Source organism: Erinaceus europaeus, chromosome X (assembly GCF_950295315.1).
Source record: "Erinaceus europaeus chromosome X, mEriEur2.1, whole genome shotgun sequence".
In the NCBI taxonomy this organism is placed as follows: Eukaryota; Metazoa; Chordata; class Mammalia; order Eulipotyphla; family Erinaceidae; genus Erinaceus; species Erinaceus europaeus.
Window position 1 is genome coordinate 128,509,547 of NC_080185.1, and position 21,967 is coordinate 128,531,513.

At 49.1% G+C, this 21,967-nt stretch overlaps 1 protein-coding gene across 4 annotated transcripts in view; it reads right to left on the bottom strand.

Moving 5' to 3' along the window:
• CSF2RA (colony stimulating factor 2 receptor subunit alpha) overlaps window positions 1-21,221 on the bottom strand; it is a 31,981-nt gene extending 10,760 nt beyond the window's left edge. For 2 of the 4 annotated variants that reach the window (XM_060183135.1, XM_060183134.1), the window contains exons 1-7: window positions 21,071-21,221; window positions 8,478-8,564; window positions 7,015-7,157; window positions 5,320-5,446; window positions 3,442-3,571; window positions 1,984-2,162; window positions 592-725 (exon numbers count right to left, since the gene is read on the bottom strand). In XM_060183135.1, coding sequence (XP_060039118.1) covers window positions 592-725; window positions 1,984-2,162; window positions 3,442-3,571; window positions 5,320-5,446; window positions 7,015-7,157; window positions 8,478-8,564; window positions 21,071-21,089 — 819 coding nt within the window. In that variant the 5' untranslated portion in view covers window positions 21,090-21,221. The remainder of the gene's footprint in view (window positions 1-591; window positions 726-1,983; window positions 2,163-3,441; window positions 3,572-5,319; window positions 5,447-7,014; window positions 7,158-8,477; window positions 8,565-21,070) is intronic. The other 2 variants (XM_060183132.1, XM_060183133.1) reach the window with 2 other exon arrangements.
• Window positions 21,222-21,967: the final 746 nt, after the last annotated feature.

Genomic DNA, 21,967 nt, shown 5'->3' on the forward strand with positions numbered 1-21,967 from the left:
CGTGTCCTCATGTTCCCAAGGTCCCCACGTCCCCAAGGTCTCCATGTCCCCAAGGCCCCCATGTACTCATGTCCCCAAGTCCCCAGGGTCCCCATGTCCTCATGTCCCCAAGGTCCCCATGTCCTCATGTCCCCAAGGTCCCCATGTCCCCAAGGTCCCCAAGTCCCCAAGGTCCCCATGTCCTCATGTCCCCAAGGTCCCCATGTCCCCATGTCCCCAATGTCCCCATGTCCCCATGTCCCCAAGGTCCCCAAGGTCCCCATGGTCCCCATGTCCTCATATCCTCAAGGTCCCCAAGTCCCCAAGGTCCCCTTGTCCCCATGTCCCCATTTCCCCATGTCCCCAAGGTCCCCATGTCCTCATGTCCCCTTGTCCCCTAGGTTCCCATGTTCCCAAGGTCCCTATGTCCCCAAGGTCCCCAAGGTCCCCATGTCCTTATGTCCCCTTGTCCCCTAGGTTCCCATGTTCCCAAGGTCCCCATGTCCCTAAGGTCCCCAAGTCCCTAAGGTTCCCATGTCTCCTTGTCCCCATGTCCCCAAGGTCCCCATGTGCCATGTCCCCAGGCCCCATCCCCTTGTCCCTGGTCCCCACCTGCAGCCTGATGTCCAATTGATACAGCAGGTCCCGCCTGTCCAAGCGTCCGTGTGTCCTGGGTGTCTCCCAGCCCACGTCACACTGGGTCAGGCTGCAGGTGACGCTGATGTTCTGGGGGGGACTGTAGTGCTCTGCAGGGGGGGGGGACCGGAACCTGAGCCGGGGGGAGTACTATACAGCCCAGAAGAAGGCACTGTCTAAGGTGCAGCTGGCCACAGGTGGGGGGGGGATGAAGTGTTATGTAGACAGAGATTTGGGGACCCACTCTGCCATGTTCTGTTCTGTTCTAGCGTATTCCATTCTATAATATTCCATTCTATAATATTCTATTCATTCTGTTCTATTCTATTCTATTCTATTCATTCTATTCTATTCATTCTATTCCATTCCATTCCATTCCATTCTAGCAGATTCTGTTCTGTTCTTTCTATTCTATTCATTCTATTCTATTCATTTTATTGTATTAATTCTATTCTATTTTCTATTCTATTCATTCTATTCTATTCATTCTATTGTATTCATTCTATTCTATTTTCTATTCTATTCTATTCATTCTATTTTCTATTCTATTCATTCTATTCTATTTTCTATTCATTCTATTCTATTCTATTCTATTCTATTCTATTCTATTCTATTCTATTCATTCCATTCCATTCTATCATATTCTATTCTATCCTACCCTACCGTATCCTATCCTATTCTATAATATCCCATCCCATCCCATCCCTTTCTATTTCCTATCCCATTCCATCCCACCATCTCCCAGTCTATTCCACCATCAGATCCTCTTTCCTGGGAACAGGTGCACTCACACAGCCAGGTGAGCCCCCGGCCCACCCTCACCTGCCCTCACCTGTGCCCACCTGTGCTCACTTGTACCCACCTGTGCCCTCACCTGTGCCCACCTGCCCTCACATGTGCCCACCTGTACCCACCTGTGCTCACCTGCCCTCACCTGTGCCCACCTGTGCTCACTTGTACCCACCTGTGCCCACCTGTGCCCTCACTTGTGCCCACCTGTGCTCAACTGTGCCCACCCGTACCCACCTGTGCCCACCTGCCCTCACCTGTGCCCACCTGTACCCACCTGTGCTCACCTGCCCTCACCTGTGCCTGCCTGTGCTCACCTGTGCCCACCTGCCCTCACCTGTGCCCACCTGTGCTCACTTGTACCCACCTGTGCTCACCTGCCCTCACCTGTGCCCACCTTTTCTCACCTGTGCCCTCACCTGCCCTCACCTGTGCTCATCTGTACCCACCTGTGCTCACCTGCCCTCACCTGTGCCCACCTGTGCCCACCTGTACCCACCTGCCCTCACCTGTGCCCACCTGTACCCACCTGCGCTCACCTGTGCTCACCTGCCCTCACCTGTGCCCACCTGCACTCACCTATGTTCCTGAGTGACAGGAGGGCGTCAAAGAACTGGACGTCCGAGTGCCGGCTGGAGCCGTTGACCAGAAAGTAGGTGAAGCTGCTGAGGGCGCCCAGGTCCCGCAGGTGGCAGCCGACGTGGGTGTCTGTGTCTGCGTCCGCGACGTAGGTGGGGCACTCCTGCTCCCGCCTCCCCCTGCCGGGACACCGAGAGGCGTGCAGGGCGGGCGGCTCAGCGGTCAGCGCCCAGGACGTGCGGCCTGAGTCCCCAGAGGCCCCGGGTTCCAGCCCCGGCTCCCCCTCAGGCCAGGGCTCTGGTCTCATTCAAATCAATCAATAATCAATAATCAATAAACACCCATGAAATGTCCATGGGAGGCGGCTCAGCGGTCAGAGCCCAGGACGTGCAGCCTGAGCCCCACAAAGGTCCCGGGTTCCAGCCCCGGCTCCCCGTCAGGCCAGGGCTCCGGTCTCTATCAAATCAATCAATAATCAATAATCAATAATACCTCGTGAAATGTGCAGGGCGGACGGCTCAGTGATCAGAGCCCAGGACGGGCAGCCTGAGTTCCCAGAGGCCCCGGGTTCCAGCCCCGGCTCCCCCTCAGCCCAGGGCCCTGCTTTCTCTCTGTCATTCAAATCAATCAATAGTCAATAATCAATAAAACCTCATGAAATGTGCAGGGGAGACGGCTCAGGGGTCAGCGCCCAGGACGTGCGGCCTGAGCCCTCAGAGGCCCCGGGTTCCAACCCCGGCTCCCCCTCAGGCCATGGCCCTGCTTTCTCTCTGTCATTCAAATCAATCAATAATCAATCATCAATAAACCCCATGGAATGTCGAAGGAGGAGACGGCTCATTGGTCAGCGCCCAGGATGTGCGGCCTGAGTCCCCAGAGGCCCCGGGTTCCAGCCCTAACTCCCCCTCAGGCCAGGGCTCTGGTCTCATTCAAATCAATCAATAATCAATAAACACCCATGAAATGTCCATGGGAGACGGCTCAGCGGTCAGAGCCCAGGACGTTCAGCCTGAGTCCCCAGAGGCCCCGGGTTCCAGCCCCAGCTCCCCCTCAGGCCAGGGCTCTGGTCTCATTCAAATCAATCAATAATCAATAATCAATAAACACCCATGAAATGTCCATGGGAGGCGGCTCAGCGGTCAGAGCCCAGGACGTGCGGCCTGAGCCCCCCCAGACCCCCCGGGTTCCAGCCCCGGCTCCCCCTCAGGCCAAGGCTCTGGTCTCATTCAAATCAATCAATAATCAATAATCAATAAAACCTCTTGAAATGTGCAGGGGAGACGGCTCAGTGGTCAGAACCCAGGACGTGCAGCCTGAGCCCTCAGAGGCCCCGGGTTCCAGCCCTGGCTCCCACCCTCAGCAGGAGGGCCCTGTTCTCTCTTTCAAACCAATCAATAATCTACAAAAAGATTTATCGATTGGTTTTATTGATCTTTCCCCCGGGTCCCTCCCACTCACCGTTGGTCTCGGAGGAAGAGGAAATACTGGACGTCCGGGGGGGCCCGCGGCCCCCGGGACCAGGAGCAGTTCATGAATTCAGCCTCGTAGATGAAGCAGGAGAAATTGTCGGCCGCCGAGCCCGGCACCCCTGACACACGGACAGACGGACGGGCGGATGGACAGATGGAGGGAGGGAGGGAGGGACAGACGGACAGACGGAGGGGAAAAAAGCCAAAGGAGTTTGAATATAAAGTGCAAAATACCATTGCAAAGTTGCCTGAAGGGGAAGAAAAATGCAAAATATTTCGCAAAGGTGCTTGCGTGAAAAATGCCAAATAGTTTGCAAAAGGACATCAAAAGAATCATGCAAAAATAGACCTTTTTTCTGTAAAAGAGTTTGCATGCAGAATGCAACAAAATATTTTGCAAGGAAGCTTGCATGAAAAATGCCAAATAGTTTGCAAAAGGACATCAAAAGAATCATGCAAAAATAGACATTTTTTCTGCAAAAGACTTTGCATGCAGAATGCAACAAAATATTTTGCAAGGAAGCTTGCGTGAAAAATGCCAAATAGTTTGCAAAAGGACATCAAAAGAATCATGCAAAAATATAATTTTTTGCAAAAAGAATTTGCATGGAGAATGCAACAAAATTTTTTTGCAAGGGAGCTTGTATGAAAAATGCAAAAATATTGTGCAAAGGACATCAAAAGAGTAATGCAAAAATAAACATTTTTTTGCAAAAGAGTTTGCATGGAGAATACAACAAAATATTTTGCAAGGAAGCTTGCATGAAAAATGCCAAATATTGTGCAAAGGCCGTCAAAAGAATCATGCAAAAATAGACATTTTTTCTGCAAAAGAGTTTGCATGCAGAATGCAACAAAACAACAATAGAACCATGCAAAATATTTGGCAAAGTTGTTGGCATGAAAAAAATGCAAAATATTCTGCAAAAGAGCTTACATGGAGAATGAATGCAAAATATTTTGCAAAAGACATCAAATGAATAATGTAAATTTTTTTTGCAGTTTCTTGAATGAAAAAATGCAAGATGTCTTACAAAGGAGGTTGGATACAAAAGATATATATATTTTTGGCCAAGTTGCTTGAATGAAGCATGAATGCAAAATATTTTTGCAAGGGAGCTTGAGTGAAAACTGCAAAATATTTTGCAAAGAAGTTTGCATGGAGAATAAATGCAAATTATTTTACATCAAGTGAAGAATGCAAAAATATTTATCTGCAAAGGAGCTTGAGTGAAGACTGCGAAATATTTTGCCAGGGAACTTGAATGAAAAAAATGTAAAATATTTTGCAAATGATGTCAAATGAAGAATGCAAAAATATTTTTTGCAAAGGAGCTTGCATGGAGAATGCAAAATATTTTTTTGCAAAGTTGCTTGCTTGGAGAATGCAATTTTTTTTTTTGCAAAGTCGCTTGCATGAAAATGCAAAATATCTGGCAAAGTTGCTTGCATGAAAAATGCAAACTATTTTTTGCAAAAGTTGCGTGCATGGAGCATGCAAAATATTTTTTTGCAAAGTTGCCTGAATGAAAAATACAAAGTTTTTTTTTCCCCCCCCCAAAAGTTGCCTGCATGGGGAATGCAAAAGATGTTTGCAAATTTGTCTGAATGAAAAAAAAAGCAAAATCTTTTTTTTTTTTTTTGCAAAGTTGCTTGCATGGAACAAGCGAAATCTTTTTTTATTTTTGCAAATTCGCCGGAATGAAAAATGCAAAAAAAAAAATTTTTTTTTGCAAAATTTGCATGCATGGAAAAATGCAATGTGCATATACATATTTTTTTTTTGCAAAAGTTGCATGCATGCAAAAGAAGAGAATGCGAAAGCAACGTTGGTGGGGGTGTCACGGTGTCCGTCCGTCCGTCCTACCTGTGTTGGGGAACAGCAGGGTCTGGGTGCCGGGGGTCCCGCCGGCCGTGAGGTGCAGGGTGAAGTTGACGCCGGCGTGCAGGGTGGTGACGGGGAAGTGGCAGCAGCAGCAGCAGCTCTGACTCACCTGCAGGCACGGAGTCGGGGTCCTGGGTTCAAGCCCCCTGTCCCCGCGGCTGCCGGCCTGGAACCCGGGTTCTCTCTGTCTCTCAGATGGGGGTGGGGGGTGGGGGGTGGGGGGTGGGGGGTGGGGGGTGGCCTGGGTCTGAACACCACGGATGCGTGCAGGGCAGTCTCTGGGTCACATGGTCTCTGGGTCACATGGTCTCTGGGTCACATGGTCTCTGAGTCACATGGTCACATGGTCTCTGGGTCACATGGTCACATGGTCTCTGGGTCACATGGTCTCTGGGTCACATGGTCACATGGTCTCTGGGTCACATGGTCTCTGGGTCTCTGGGTCACATAGTCACATGGTCTCTGGGTCACATGGTCTTTGAGTCACATGGTCTCTGGGTCTCCAGGTCACATGGTCTCTGGGTCTCTGGGTCACATAGTCACATGGTCTCTGGGTCTCTGGGTCACATGGTCTTTGGGTCACATGGTCTCTGGGTCACATGGTCTCTGGGTCTCTGGGTCACATGGTCTCTGGGTCTCTGGGTCACATGGTCTCTGAGGCTCTGGGTCACATGGTCTCTGCGTCACATGGTCTCTGGGTCACATGGTCTCTGGGTCTCTGGGTCACATGCTCTCTGGGTCACATGGTATCTGGGTCACATGGTCTCTGGGTCTGTGGGTCACATGGTCTCTGGGTCACATGGTCTCTGAGGCTGTGGGTCACATGGTCTCTGCGTCACATGGTCTCTGGGTCACATGGTCTCTGAGGCTCTGGGTCACATGGTCTCTGGGTCACATGGTCACATGGTCTCTGGGTCACATGGTCACATGGTCTCTGGGTCACATGGTCTCTGAGTCACATGGTCACATGGTCTCTGGGTCACATGGTCACATGGTCTCTGGGTCACATGGTCTCTGGGTCACATGGTCACATGGTCTCTGGGTCACATGGTCTCTGGGTCTCTGGGTCACATAGTCACATGGTCTCTGGGTCACATGGTCTTTGAGTCACATGGTCTCTGGGTCTCCAGGTCACATGGTCTCTGGGTCTCTGGGTCACATAGTCACATGGTCTCTGGGTCTCTGGGTCACATGGTCTTTGGGTCACATGGTCTCTGGGTCACTGGGTCTCTGGGTCACATGGTCTCTGGGTCTCTGGGTCACATGGTCTCTGAGGCTCTGGGTCACATGGTCTCTGCGTCACATGGTCTCTGGGTCACATGGTCTCTGGGTCTCTGGGTCACATGCTCTCTGGGTCACATGGTCTCTGGGTCACATGGTCTCTGAGGCTGTGGGTCACATGGTCTCTGCGTCACATGGTCTCTGGGTCACATGGTCTCTGGGTCACATGGTCTCTGGGTCTCTGGGTCACACCGAATGTTATGTCTGTGTGAACTGATTTCCTCAAAGCTCTGAATAAAGGAAATACCGTCAGGACAGACAGAGAGACAGAGAGACAGACAGACAGCGAGAAGAGAGGACAGACTCCTAGGAGCTTCCCCCGGTGCGGCCGCCCAGGGTCCTCCCATGCGGCGCCAGGGCTGGAACCCGGGGCCCCGCCGGCCGCCCGCCCGCCACCTTCTTCCTGGTGGGCCCGTGGTCCTTGTGCCGCATCTCACAGACGTGGCCGGTGGCGTTGCGTCCACCCCGCCAGCTCAGGGTCATCCTCCGGGGGTCAAAGTGCATGTCCAGCCCTGGCCCGGGCGCCGGGGTGCTCACACCTGCGGGGACAGACGCCCCTCAGACCTCTCGGCCCAGACGCCCCGGGTTCCAGCCCCGGCTCCCCCCTCAGGCCAGGGCTCTGTCTCTGTCATTCAAATCAATCAATCATCAATCACCAATAAAACCCCATGAAATGTCCATGGAGGACGACTCAGCGGTCAGAGCCCAGGACGTGCGGCCTGAGACCCCCAGAGGCCTCGGGTTCCAGCCCCGGCTCCCCCTCAGGCCAGGGCGTTGCTCTCTCAATCCAATCAATCAATAGTCATTGATCAATAAAAGCCCATGAAGGCTTTGATCAATAAAAGCCCATGTCCGGGGAGACATCTCAGCGGTCAGCGCCCAGGACGTGCGGCCTGAGACCCCCAGAGGCCTCGGGTTCCAGCCCCGGCTCCCCCTCAGGCCAGGATTCTGCTCTGTCATTCAAATCAATCAATCATCAATCACCAATAAAACCCCATGAAATGTCCATGGAGGACGACTCAGCGGTCAGAGCCCAGGACGTGCGGCCTGAGACCCCCAGAGGCCTCGGGTTCCAGCCCCGGCTCCCCCTCAGGCCAGGGCTTTGCTCTCTCAATCCAATCAATCAATAGTCATTGATCAATAAAAGCCCATGAAGGCTTTGATCAATGAAAGCCCATGTCCGGGGAGACATCTCAGCGGTCAGCGCCCAGGACGTGCGGCCTGAGACCCCCAGAGGCCTCGGGTTCCAGCCCCGGCTCCCCCTCAGGCCAGGATTCTGCTCTGTCATTCAAATCAATCAATCATCAATAACCAATAAAACCCCATGAAATGTCCAGGGATGACGGCTCAGCGGTCAGAGCCCAGGACGTGCGGCCTGAGACCCACAAAGGCCCCGGGTTCCAGGCCCAGCTCCCCCTCAGGCCAGGTCCCTGCTCTCTCTTTATTCAAATCAATCTATCATCAATAATCAATAGACCCCCATGAAATGTCCAGGGCAGACGGCTCAGCGGTCAGAGCCCAGGACGTGCAGCCTGAGCCCCCAGAGGCCCCGGGTTCCAGCCCCGGCTCCCCCTCAGGCCAGAGCCCTGCTCTCTTTGTCAGTCAGATCAACCAATGATCAATAATCAATAACCAATAATCAATAGACCCCCATGAAATGTCCATAGGAGACGGCTCAGCGGTCAGCGCCCAGGACGTGCAGCCTGAGCCCCCAGAGGCCTCGGGTTCCAGCCCCGGCTCCCCCTCAGGCCAGGGCCCCGCTCTCTCTCTGTCTCATTCAAACCAATCAATAATCAATCGTCAATAAAACCCCAGGGTGACAGGATGTGGCGGGGGGTGGGTGGGACAGGGACACTCACCCTGGGGTGTCAGTGGCCGCAGGAGTGTGGTCAGGACCAGGGCCGCCACCAGGGGACATTGCAGACCTCTCAGCGTGAGGGGCTGACCTGTAGAGACACAGACACAGAGACAGAGACAGACACAGAGACACAAAGACACAGAGACACAGAGACACAGAGACATAAACAGAGAGACAGAGACAGAGACACAGACACAGAGACAGAGACACAGAGACACAGAGATATATAGAGACAGAGACAGAGACACAGAGACAGAGACACAGAGATATATAGAGACAGAGACAGAGACACAGAGACAGAGACACAGAGATATATAGAGACAGAGACAGAGACACAGAGACAGAGACACAGAGATATATAGAGACAGAGACAGAGACACAGAGACAGAGACACAGAGATATATAGAGACAGAGACAGAGACACAGAGACAGAGACACAGAGATATATAGAGAAAGAGACAGAGACACAGAGACAGAGACACAGAGATATATAGAGACAGAGACACAGAGACAGAGACACAGAGATATATAGAGACAGAGACAGACACAGATACAGAGACACAGAGATATATAGAGAAAGAGACAGACACAGAGACACAGAGATATATAGAGACAGAGACAGACAGAGATACAGAGACACAGAGATATATAGAGACAGAGACAGAGACACAGAGACAGAGACACAGAGATATATAGAGACAGAGACAGAGACACAGAGACAGAGACACAGAGATATATAGAGACAGACAGACACAGAGACACAGAGATATATAGAGACAGAGACAGACAGACACAGAGACACAGAGATATATAGAGACAGAGACAGACAGAGATACAGAGACACAGAGATATATAGAGAAAGAGACAGAGACACAGAGACAGAGACACAGAGATATATAGAGACAGAGACAGAGACACAGAGACAGAGACACAGAGATATATAGAGACAGAGACAGACACAGATACAGAGACACAGAGATATATAGAGAAAGAGACAGAGACACAGAGACAGAGACACAGAGATATATAGAGACAGAGACAGAGACACAGATACAGAGACACAGAGATATATAGAGAAAGAGACAGACACAGAGACACAGAGATATATAGAGACAGAGACAGACACAGATACAGAGACACAGAGATATATAGAGACAGAGACAGAGACACAGAGACAGAGACACAGAGATATATAGAGACAGAGACAGAGACACAGAGACACAGAGATATATAGAGACAGAGACAGAGACACAGATACAGAGACACAGAGATATATAGAGAAAGAGACAGACACAGAGACACAGAGACACAGAGATATATAGAGAAAGAGACAGACACAGAGACACAGAGACAGAGACACAGAGATATATAGAGACAGAGACAGACAGACACAGAGACACAGAGATATATAGAGACAGAGACAGAGACAGACAGACACAGAGACACAGAGATATATAGAGACAGAGACAGACACAGATACAGAGACACAGAGATATATAGAGACAGAGACAGAGACACAGAGACACAGAGATATATAGAGAAAGAGACAGACACAGAGACACAGAGACAGAGACACAGAGATATATAGAGACAGAGACAGACAGACACAGAGACACAGAGATATATAGAGACAGAGACAGAGACAGACAGACACAGAGACACAGAGATATATAGAGACAGAGACAGACACAGATACAGAGACACAGAGATATATAGAGACAGAGACAGAGACACAGAGACAGAGACACAGAGACATATAGAGACAGAGACAGACACAGAGACACGGATACAGAGACACAGAGATATATATAGAAAGAGACAGAGACAGAGATGTGACTCAGTCTTCACAGCCTGGACCCCAAACCTGCACCCCAGTCATACGTTGGCCGATTCCCCCCACCAAAAAATGACCTACAGAGAGACACGGAGTGGGAGAGACACAGAGACATGGGGAAGAGAGACAGAGACAAGGAGAGAGATAGAGAGAGAAGGCCAGACAGGGAGGGGAGGAGAGAGAGATGGGGAGAGACAGAGATGGGAAAGAGACAGGGAGATGGAAACGGGGTGTGGGGAGAGACGAAGACGGGGAGACAGAAAGAGAGAGAGAGACAGAGAGAAGCAGAGGTGGAGACCAAGAAGGGAGACAGAGAGAGACAAAGAGACAAAAATAAAGAGAGGGAGAGAGAGACCCAGAGAGGGAGAGGAAAAACTGAGGGAGAGAGGTCGAGAGACAGAGAAGGCGAGGCAGAAATGAGAGAGGGAGACAGGGAGAGGTGTACAGAGACAGAGATAGAGATAAATAGGAGAGACAGAGAGAGAGAGAGAGAGAGAGAAACGGAGAGAGATGAGCAGACGTGGAGAGACGGAAACAGAGATGGGGAGACAGAGGGACAGAGATAGAATTGGAGAGAGACAGAGATCGTGAGAGGGAAACCGAGACACGGAGAGGGACAGAGATAAAGAGATAGGAGAGATACAGGGGAGAGATAAAGAGAAAGTGGAAGGAGAGATGGCAATAGAGAGACAGAGATCCAGGGAGAGAGAGAGAGGGAGACGGAAAGAAATGGAGAAAGAGATAGAAAGACAGAGAGACAGAAGAGATAAAAGGGAGAGACAGAGAGGGAGAGAAATGGAGAAAGAGACCAGAGGACAGAGACAGGACAGAGAGACAACAAAGACAGAGCTCAAGGAGAGAGATAGAGAGACAGAGACAGAGAGCTTGAGAAGAGAGCTCAAGGACAGAGAGATGGAGAGACAGAGAGCTCCAGGACAGAGAGATAGAGAGATAGGACAGAGAGACAGGGGAAGAGACAGAGATAAAGGACAGAGAGACAGAGATATAGGACAGAGAGGTAGGACAGACAGAGATAGGACAGAGAGACAGAGAGATAGGACAGACAGGGAGATAGGACAGAGAGACATAGATAGGACAGAGACAGAGAGATAGGGCAGAGAGATAGAGAGATAGGACAGACAGAGAGCTCCAGGACAGAGAGACAGAGAGCTCCGGGACAGAGAGATAGAGAGATAGGACAGAGAGACAGGGGAAGAGACAGAGATAAAGGACAGAGAGACAGAGATATAGGACAGAGAGGTAGGACAGACAGAGATAGGACAGAGAGACAGAGAGATAGGACAGACAGGGAGATAGGACAGAGAGACATAGATAGGACAGAGACAGAGAGATAGGGCAGAGAGATAGAGAGATAGGACAGACAGGACAGAGAGACATAGATAGGACAGAGACAGAGAGATAGGGCAGAGAGATAGAGAGATAGGACAGACAGAGAGCTCCAGGACAGAGAGACAGAGAGCTCCGGGACAGAGAGATAGAGAGATAGGACAGAGAGACAGGGGAAGAGACAGAGATAAAGGACAGAGAGACAGAGATATAGGACAGAGAGGTAGGACAGACAGAGATAGGACAGAGAGACAGAGAGATAGGACAGACAGGGAGATAGGACAGAGAGACATAGATAGGACAGAGACAGAGAGATAGGGCAGAGAGATAGAGAGATAGGACAGACAGAGAGGACAGAGAGACATAGATAGGACAGAGACAGAGAGATAGGGCAGAGAGATAGAGAGATAGGACAGACAGAGAGCTCCAGGACAGAGAGACAGAGAGCTCCGGGACAGAGAGATAGAGAGATAGGACAGAGAGACAGGGGAAGAGACAGAGATAAAGGACAGAGAACTCAAGGACAGAGAGACAGATAGAAAGGGCAGAGAGATAGAGAGCTCAAGGACAGAGAGACAGAGAGATAGGACAGAGAGAAAGAGAGATAGGACAGACAAAGACAGATAGGACAGAGAGACAGAGATCTCAAGGACAGAGAGACAGAGAGATGGGACAAAGAGATAGAGAGATAGGACAGACAGAGATAAGACAGAGAGACAGAGAGCTCAAGGACAGAGAGACAGAGAGATAGGACAGACAGAGAGGCAGGACAGAGAGATAGAGAGCTAGGACAGACAGAGATAGGACAGAGAGACATAGATAGGACAGAGAGACAGAGATCTCAAGGACAGAGAGTCAGAGAGATAAGACAGAGAGATAGAGAGATAGGACAGAGAGACAGGACAGAGAGACAGAGATCTCAAGGACAGAGAGTCGGAGAGATAGGACAGAGAGATAGGACAGAGAGACAGAGAGCTCAAGGACAGAGAGACAGAGATATAGGACAGACAGACAGAGAGACAGAGAGATAGGACAGACAGAGAGATAGGACAGAGAGACAGAGATATAGGACAGAGAAACAGAGAGATCAAGGACAGAGAGACAGAGAGATCAAGGACAGAGAGACAGAGAGATAGGACAGACAGAGAGATAAGACAGACAGAGAGATAAGACAGACAGAGAGATAAGACAGAGAGACTGAGATCTCAAGGACAGAGAGACAGGGAGATAGGACAGAGAGACAGAGATAGTACAGAGAGACAGAGAGACAGAGATCTCAAGGAGAGAGACAGATCCTCAAACCCGTCCGTCGCTAAGCCTCCCGGTGAAACCACCCGGCCACCCCACCCGCCTGATATTTCCCCCAAACCAGAATTCAATACTTGATTTCGAATGTTTCTTATTTTATTTATTTTCATTATTATTATTATTATTAATTTGAAATGTTTCTTATTTTTATTTCTTTCCATTATTGTTATTATTATTCATTTGGAATGTTTCTTTTTTATTTATTTTCATCATTATTATTCATTTTGAATGTTTCTTTTATATTTATTTTCATCATTATTATTCATTTTGAATGTTTTTGTTTTTATTTATTATGATTGTTAACTTTGAATATTTCTTATTTATTTTCATCATTATTATTGTTAATTTTGAATGTTTATTTTTATTTATTTTATCATCATCACTATTAATCTTGAATGTTTCTTATTTTTATGTTCATTATTATGATTAACTTTGAATGTTTATTTTTATTTATTTTCATTATTATGATTAAGTTTGAACGTTTCTTATCTTTATTTTTATCATCATTATTAATTTTGAATGTTTCTTGTTCTTATTTTTCATCATTATTCTTAATTTTGAATGTTTTTATTTTTATTTATTATGATTGTTAATTTTGAATATTTATTTATTTTCATCATTATTGTTAATTTTGAATGTTTCTTATTTTATTTATTTTATCATCATTATTAATTTTGAATGTTTCTTATTTTTATTCTCATCATTATTATGATTAATTTTGAATGTGTCTTATTTTTATTTATTTTCATTATGATAAATTTTGAATGTTTCTTATCTTTATTTTCATCATTATTATTAATTTTGAATGTCTCTTGTTTTTATTTTCCATCATTATTCTTAATTTTGAATGTTTTTATTTTTATTTATTATCATTAATTTTGAATATTTTTTATTTATTTTCATCATTATTGTTAACTTTGAATGTTTCTTATTTTTACTTGTTTTATCATCATCATTATTAATTTCGAATGTTTCTTATTTATTTTCATTATGATTAATTTTGAATGTTTCTTATTTTTATTTTCATCATTATGATTAATTTTGAATGTTTATTTTTCTGTATTTTCATTATTATGATTAATTTCGAGTGTTTCTTCTTTATTTTCATTATTATTCATTTTGAATGTTTCTCATTTTTATTTATTTTCATCATCATTATGATTAATTTTGAATATTTCTTATTTTTATTTTCACTATTATCATTAATTTTGAATGCTCCTTATTTTATTTATTTTCATTATTATTATTGGTTGTTACTATTATGTTTTCATTACTATTTTTTATTTTCATTATTATTGTTGTTATTATTTTTAAAATTTTCATTATTATTATTATGTTTTCATTATTATTTTTAATTTTATTTTCACTATTATTGTTGTTGTTATGTTTTCATTATTATTATCTTATTTTCATGATTATTATTGTGGTTGTTATTATTGTTTTCATTATTATTTTATTTATTTTCATGATTATTACCATTATTATGTTTCCATTATTATTTTTATTTATTTTCATATTATTGTTATGTTTTCATTATTATTTTTAAATTTATTTTCATTATTATTATTATTGGTATTATGTTTTCATTATTATTATTATTTTTATTTTCATTATTGTTATTTTCATTATTATTTTTATTTATTTTCATTATTATTATTGTTATTATGTTTTAATTATTATTACTTTTATTTATTTTCATCATCATTATTATTATGTGTTCATTATTATTATATTTATTTATTTTCATTATTATTATTGTCATTATGTTTTCATTATTACTTTTATTTATTTTCATCATTATTGCTGTTGTTATTATGTTTTCATTATTATTATTTTTTTTTATTTTCATTATTATTATTATGTTTTCATTATCACTTTTATTTATTTTCATTATTATTATTGTTGTTATTATGTTTTCATCATTAGTATTTTTATTTATTTTCATGGTTATTGTTATTATTATGTTTTCCTAATCATGTTTTGTTTTCATTATTATGTTTTATTTTCATTATTATTATTGCTTTTATTTTCATCACTATTATTGCTATTATGTTTCCATTATTATCATTTATTTTCATGATTATTATTGTTGTCGGCACTATGTTTCCACCATTATTATTTTCATTGATTTTCATGATTATTATTATAGTTGTTGCTATTATTACCTTTTGCAAAGCCAAAAATTTTCCCCGAGAAGCAAAGAGGAAGCTGGCCGCCCCCAGGAGGAAGCGTCTCCCCGGCAGCTCAGCACCCAGTCCCTGCGCCCTCTTCTCTCCGCACCCTGAGCACCCAAGGGTGCCCAGGTCCCATGGGTGGCCTCCCGTCTCCCTCTAATTCAAGGAGCCAGAATTGGGGTCCTCAGGGTGCCCAGGTCCCATGGGTGGCCCCCGTCTCTCTCAAGTTCTTGGAGTCAGATAAACGCACCCAAGGGTGCCCAGGTCCCATGGGTGGCCTCCTGTCGCCCTCAAGTTTCTGGAGTCCGAATGAGGCACCCAAGGGTGTCCAGGTCCCATGGGTGGCCCCGTCTCCCTCAAGTTTTTAGAGTCAGATTGGAGCACCCAAGGGTGCCCAGGTCCCATGGGTGACCCCGTCTCCCTCTAATTCTTGGAGTCAGAATTGGGGTCCTCAGGGTGCCCAGGTCCCATGGGTGGCCCCGTCTCTCTCAAGTTTTTAGAGTCAGATTGGAGCACCCAAGGGTGCCCAGGTCCCATGGGTGGCCTCCTATCTCTCTAAAGTTTTTAGAGTCAGATTAAGGCACCTTAACTTCTTGGAGTCAGATTCAGGCACCCAAGGGTGCTCAGGTCCCATTGGTGGCCCCGTCTCCCTCAAGTTTCTGAGGTCCAAATGAGGCACCCAAGGGTGCCCAGGTCCCATGGGTGGCCCCGTCTCTCTCAAGTTTTTAGAGTCAGATTGGAGCACCCAAGGGTGCCCAGGTCCCATGGGTGGCCCCCGTCTCCCTCTAATTCATGGAGCCAGAATTGGGGTCCTCAGGGTGCCCAGGTCCCATAGGTGGCCCCTGTCTCCCTCAAGTTCCTGGAGTCTGATTGAGGCACCCAAGGGTGCCCAGGTCCCATGGGTGGGCCCCCATCTCCGTCTAATTCTTGGAGCCAGAATTGGGGTCCTCAGGGGCCCAGGTCCCATGGGTGGCCCCCGTCTCCCTCAAGTTTCTGAGGTCCAAATGAGGCACCCAAGGGTGCCCAGGTCCCATGGGTGGCCCCGTCTCTCTCAAGTTTTTAGAGTCAGATTGGAGCACCCAAGGGTGCCCAGGTCCCATGGGTGGCCTCCTGTCTCCTTCTAATTCATGGAGCCAGAATTGGGGTCCTCAGGGTGCCCAGGTCCCATGGGTGGCCCCCGTCTCCCTCAAGTTTCTGAGGTCCAAATGAGGCACCCAAGGGAGCCCAGGTCCCATGGGTGGCCCCGTCTCTCTCAAGTTTTGAGAGTCAGATTGGAGCACCCAAGGGTGCCCAGGTCCCATGGGTGGCCTCCTATCTCTCTAAAGTTTTTAGAGTCAGATTAAGGCACCTTAACTTCTTGGAGTCAGATTCAGGCACCCAAGGGTGCCCAGGTCCCATGGGTGGCCTCCTGTCGCCCTCTAATTCTTGGAACCAGAATTGGGGTCCTCAGGGTGCCCAGGTCCCATGGGTGGCCCCCGTCTCTCTCAAGTTTTTAGAGTCAGATTGGAGCACCCAAGGGTGCCCAGGTCCCATGGGTGGCATCCTGTCTCCCTCTAATTCTTGGAGCCAGAATTGGGGTCTTCAGGGTGCCCAGGTCCCATGGGTGGCCCCCGTCTCTCTCAAGTTTTTAGAGTCAGATTGGAGCACCCAAGGGTGCTCAGGTCCCATGGGTGGCCCCGTCTCTCTCACGGTCCTGGAGTCAGATTGGAGCACCCAAGGGTGCCCAGGTCCCATGGGTGGCCTCCTGTCTCTCTCAAGTTTTTAGAGTCAGATTTGAGCACCCAAGGGTGCCCAGGTCCCATGGGTGTCCCCCGTCTCCTTCAAGTTCCTGGAGTCAGATTGTGGAACCCAAGGGTGCCCAGGTCCCATGGGTGGCCCCGTCTCCCTCAAGTTTCTGGAGTCCGAATGAGGCACCCAAGGGTGCCCAGGTCCCATGGGTGGCCCCGTCTCCCTCTAATTCATGGAGCCAGAATTGGGGTCCTCAGGGTGCTCAGGTCCCATGGGTGGCCTCCTGTCTCCCTCTAATTCATGGAGCCAGAATTGGGGTCCTCAGGGTGCCCAGGTCCCATGGGTGGCCTCCTATCTCTCTAAAGTTTTTAGAATCAGATTGGGGCACCCAAGGGTGCCCAGGTCACATGATTGGCCCCTGTCTCCCTTAAGTTCCTGGAATCCAATGGAGGCACCCAAGGGTGCCCAGGTCCCATGGGTGGCCCCCGTCTCTCTCAAGTTTTTAGAGTCAGATTGGAGCACCCAAGGGTGCCCAGGTCCCATGGGTGGCGTCCCGTCTCCCTCTAATTCTTGGAGTCAGAATTGGGGTCTTCAGGGTGCCCAGGTCCCATGGGTGGCCCCCGTCTCTCTCAAGTTTTTAGAGTCAGATTGGAGCACCCAAGGGTGCCCAGGTCCCATGGGTGGCCTCCTGTCTCCCTCTAATTCTTGGAGCCAGAATTGGGTCCTCAGGGTGCCCAGGTCCCATGGGTGGCCCCCGTCTCCCTCAAGTTTCTGAGGTCCAAATGAGGCACCCAAGGGAGCCCAGGTCCCATGGGTGGCCCCGTCTCTCTCAAGTTTTTAGAGTCAGATTGGAGCACCCAAGGGTGCCCAGGTCCCATGGGTGGCCTCCTATCTCTCTAAAGTTTTTAGAGTCAGATTAAGGCACCTTAACTTCTTGGAGTCAGATTCAGGCACCCAAGGGTGCCCAGGTCCCATGGGTGGCCTCCTGTCGCCCTCTAATTCTTGGAACCAGAATTGGGGTCCTCAGGGTGCCCAGGTCCCATGGGTGGCCCCCATCTCTCTCAAGTTTTTAGAGTCAGATTGGAGCACCCAAGGGTGCCCAGGTCCCATGGGTGGCATCCCGTCTCCCTCTAATTCTTGGAGCCAGAATTGGGGTCTTCAGGGTGCCCAGGTCCCATGGGTGGCCCCCGTCTCTCTCAAGTTTTTAGAGTCAGATTGGAGCACCCAAGGGTGCTCAGGTCCCATGGGTGGCCCCGTCTCTCTCACGGTCCTGGAGTCAGATTGGAGCACCCAAGGGTGCCCAGGTCCCATGGGTGGCCTCCTGTCTCCGTCTAATTCATGGAGTCAGAATTGGGGTCCTCAGGGTGCCCAGGTCCCATGGGTGGCCCCCGTCTCTCTCAAGTTTTTAGAGTCAGATTGGAGCACCCAAGGGTGCCCAGGTTCCATGGGTGGCGTCCCGTCTCCCTCTAATTCATGGAGTCAGAATTGGGGTCCTCAGGGTGCCCAGGTCCCATGGGTGGCCTCCTGTCTCTCTCAAGTTTTTAGAGTCAGATTTGAGCACCCAAGGGTGCCCAGGTCCCATGGGTGTCCCCCGTCTCCTTCAAGTTCCTGGAGTCAGATTGTGGAACCCAAGGGTGCCCAGGTCCCATGGGTGGCCCCCGTATCTCTCAAGTTTTTAGAGTCAGTTGGAGCACCCAAGGGTGCCCAGGTCCCATGGGTGGCGTCCCGTCTCCCTCTAATTCTTGGAGTCAGAATTGGGGTCTTCAGGGTGCCCAGGTCCCATGGGTGGCCCCCGTCTCTCTCAAGTTTTTAGAGTCAGATTGGAGCACCCAAGGGTGCCCAGGTCCCATGGGTGGCATCCCGTCTCCCTCTAATTCTTGGAGCCAGAATTGGGGTCTTCAGGGTGCCCAGGTCCCATGGGTGGCCCCCGACTCTCTCAAGTTTTTAGAGTCAGATTGGAGCACCCAAGGGTGCTCAGGTCCCATGGGTGGCCCCGTCTCTCTCACGGTCCTGGAGTCAGATTGGAGCACCCAAGGGTGCCCAGGTCCCATGGGTGGCCTCCTGTCTCCGTCTAATTCATGGAGTCAGAATTGGGGTCCTCAGGGTGCCCAGGTCCCATGGGTGGCCCCCGTCTCTCTCAAGTTTTTAGAGTCAGATTGGAGCACCCAAGGGTGCCCAGGTTCCATGGGTGGCGTCCCGTCTCCCTCTAATTCATGGAGTCAGAATTGGGGTCCTCAGGGTGCCCAGGTCCCATGGGTGGCCTCCTGTCTCTCTCAAGTTTTTAGAGTCAGATTTGAGCACCCAAGGGTGCCCAGGTCCCATGGGTGTCCCCCGTCTCCTTCAAGTTCCTGGAGTCAGATTGTGGAACCCAAGGGTGCCCAGGTCCCATGGGTGGCCCCCGTATCTCTCAAGTTTTTAGAGTCAGTTGGAGCACCCAAGGGTGCCCAGGTCCCATGGGTGGCGTCCCGTCTCCCTCTAATTCTTGGAGTCAGAATTGGGGTCTTCAGGGTGCCCAGGTCCCATGGGTGGCCCCCGTCTCTCTCAAGTTTTTAGAGTCAGATTGGAGCACCCAAGGGTGCCCAGGTCCCATGGGTGGCATCCCGTCTCCCTCTAATTCTTGGAGCCAGAATTGGGGTCTTCAGGGTGCCCAGGTCCCATGGGTGGCCCCCGACTCTCTCAAGTTTTTAGAGTCAGATTGGAGCACCCAAGGGTGCTCAGGTCCCATGGGTGGCCCCGTCTCTCTCACGGTCCTGGAGTCAGATTGGAGCACCCAAGGGTGCCCAGGTCCCATGGGTGGCCTCCTGTCTCCGTCTAATTCATGGAGTCAGAATTGGGGTCCTCAGGGTGCCCAGGTCCCATGGGTGGCCTCCTGTCTCTCTCAAGTTTTTAGAGTCAGATTTGAGCACCCAAGGGTGCCCAGGTCCCATGGGTGTCCCCCGTCTCCTTCAAGTTCCTGGAGTCAGATTGTGGAACCCAAGGGTGCCCAGGTCCCATGGGTGGCCCCCGTATCTCTCAAGTTTTTAGAGTCAGTTGGAGCACCCAAGGGTGCCCAGGTCCCATGGGTGGCGTCCCGTCTCCCTCTAATTCTTGGAGTCAGAATTGGGGTCTTCAGGGTGCCCAGGTCCCATGGGTGGCTCCCGTCTCCCTCAAGTTCCTGGAGTCTGATTGAGGCACCCAAGGGTGCTCAGGTCCCATGGGTGGCCCTGTCTCCCTCTAATTCTTGGAGTCAGAATTGGGGTCCTCAGGGTGCCCAGGTCCCATGGGTGGCCCCCGTCTCTCTCACGGTCCTGGAGTCCGATTGAGGCACCCAAGGGTGCCCAGGTCCCATGGGTTCAAGTCTGGGAGACGCAGCCCCGGCCTCCGTCCGTCTGTCCCGTTCAGCCTCTGGGCCGGGCCTGTCGTTTCTTCTGAGCGGGTTTCGAAGATATTTTTTTTTAGATGTTTTTTGATGGATTGTTGATCGATTATTGATCGATGATCGATCGTTGATTGGTTACTGATTGGTTATTGATGAGAGCGCATCAGAGCCTCCCTGCGGCCCCTGGGACGTCAGGAATGGGACCCAGGGCCTCACGCTGGACAGTCCCGAGCTCTGACCACTGAGACACCTCCCGGGATGCTCCACCAAATATATTTTCCCTTTTCAAGCAAAGACAGACATGTATTGATCAGGCCAAAAAAACCATATATATATATATTTCTCCTGGAGGGGGGACCTGCTCTGCCGTGTGTGATACCCGGGTTCGAGCCCGGCCATCACCGCCTTGGAGGAAGCTTGAGAGCTGGGGGGTGTGTGTAGCTCTCCAGAAATCAATCAATCAATCAATCAATGAATCGATCAATCAATCATGGTGAAATCGCTCCCCTTGACAGCACACTGCTCTGCCGTGTGTGAGACCCGGGTTCGAGCCCAGCCATCACCGCCTTGGAGGAAGCTTGAGGGCTGGGGGGGTGTCTGTAGCTCTCCAGAAATCAATCAATCAATCAATCAATCAATTGATCGATCAATCATGGTGAAATAGCTCCCCTTGACAGCACACTGCTCTGCCGTGTGTGAGACCCGGGTTCGAGCCCGGCCATCACCCACCACCTTGGAGGAAGCTTGAGAGCTGGGGGGGAATCTCTGCAGCTCTCCAGAAACCAATCAATCCATCAACCAATCAATCGATTGATCCATCGATCGATCCTGGTGCAAGAACTCACCTGTAGATATCGGGGTCATCAGGGCGCTGGGGGCTCGCACCCCGGGGTGTCAGCGGCGGGTCTGGCGCCACCCGGCAGGACACACGGAACCGGGGGAAGATCCTCCCTCTCTCTCTCTCTCTCTCTCTCTCTCTCTCGTTCCCGCTTCCTCTTCTCCAGAAAAGGGAACCAGACGCCCAAGGGTGCGGCACCCACACACCCAGCTCCGCAGGGCGTCCTTCTGTCTGTCCCTCTCTCTCTGTCTCTTTCTGTCTCTCTCTGTCTCTCTCTGTCTCTTCTGTCTCTCTCTTTCTTTCTCTGTCTCTCTCCGTCTCTCTCCCTCTGTATCTTTTTCTCTCTCTTTCTCTGTCTCTCTCTTTCTGTCTCTCTCTGTCTCTTCTGTCTCTCTCTGTCTCTTTCTGTCTCTCTCTGTCTCTTTCTGTCTCTTTCTGTCTCTCTGTCTCTCTCTGTCTCTTCTGTCTCTCTCTGTCTCTTTCTGTCTCTCTCTGTCTCTTTCTGTCTCTCTGTCTCTCTCTGTCTCTCTCTGTCTCTCTCTGTCTCTTTCTGTCTCTCTCTGTCTCTTTCTGTCTCTCTCTGTCTCTCTCTCTTCTGTCTCTCTCTTTCTTTCTCTGTCTCTCTCCGTCTCTCTCCCTCTGTATCTTTTTCTCTCTCTTTCTCTGTCTCTCTCTTTCTGTCTCTCTCTGTCTCTTCTGTCTCTCTCTGTCTCTTTCTGTCTCTCTCTGTCTCTTTCTGTCTCTTTCTGTCTCTTTCTGTCTCTCTGTCTCTCTCTGTCTCTTTCTGTCTCTCTCTGTCTCTTTCTGTCTCTCTCTGTCTCTTTCTGTCTCTCTCTGTCTCTTCTGTCTCTCTCCGTCTCTCTCCCTCTGTATCTTTTTCTCTCTCTTTCTCTGTCTCTCTCTT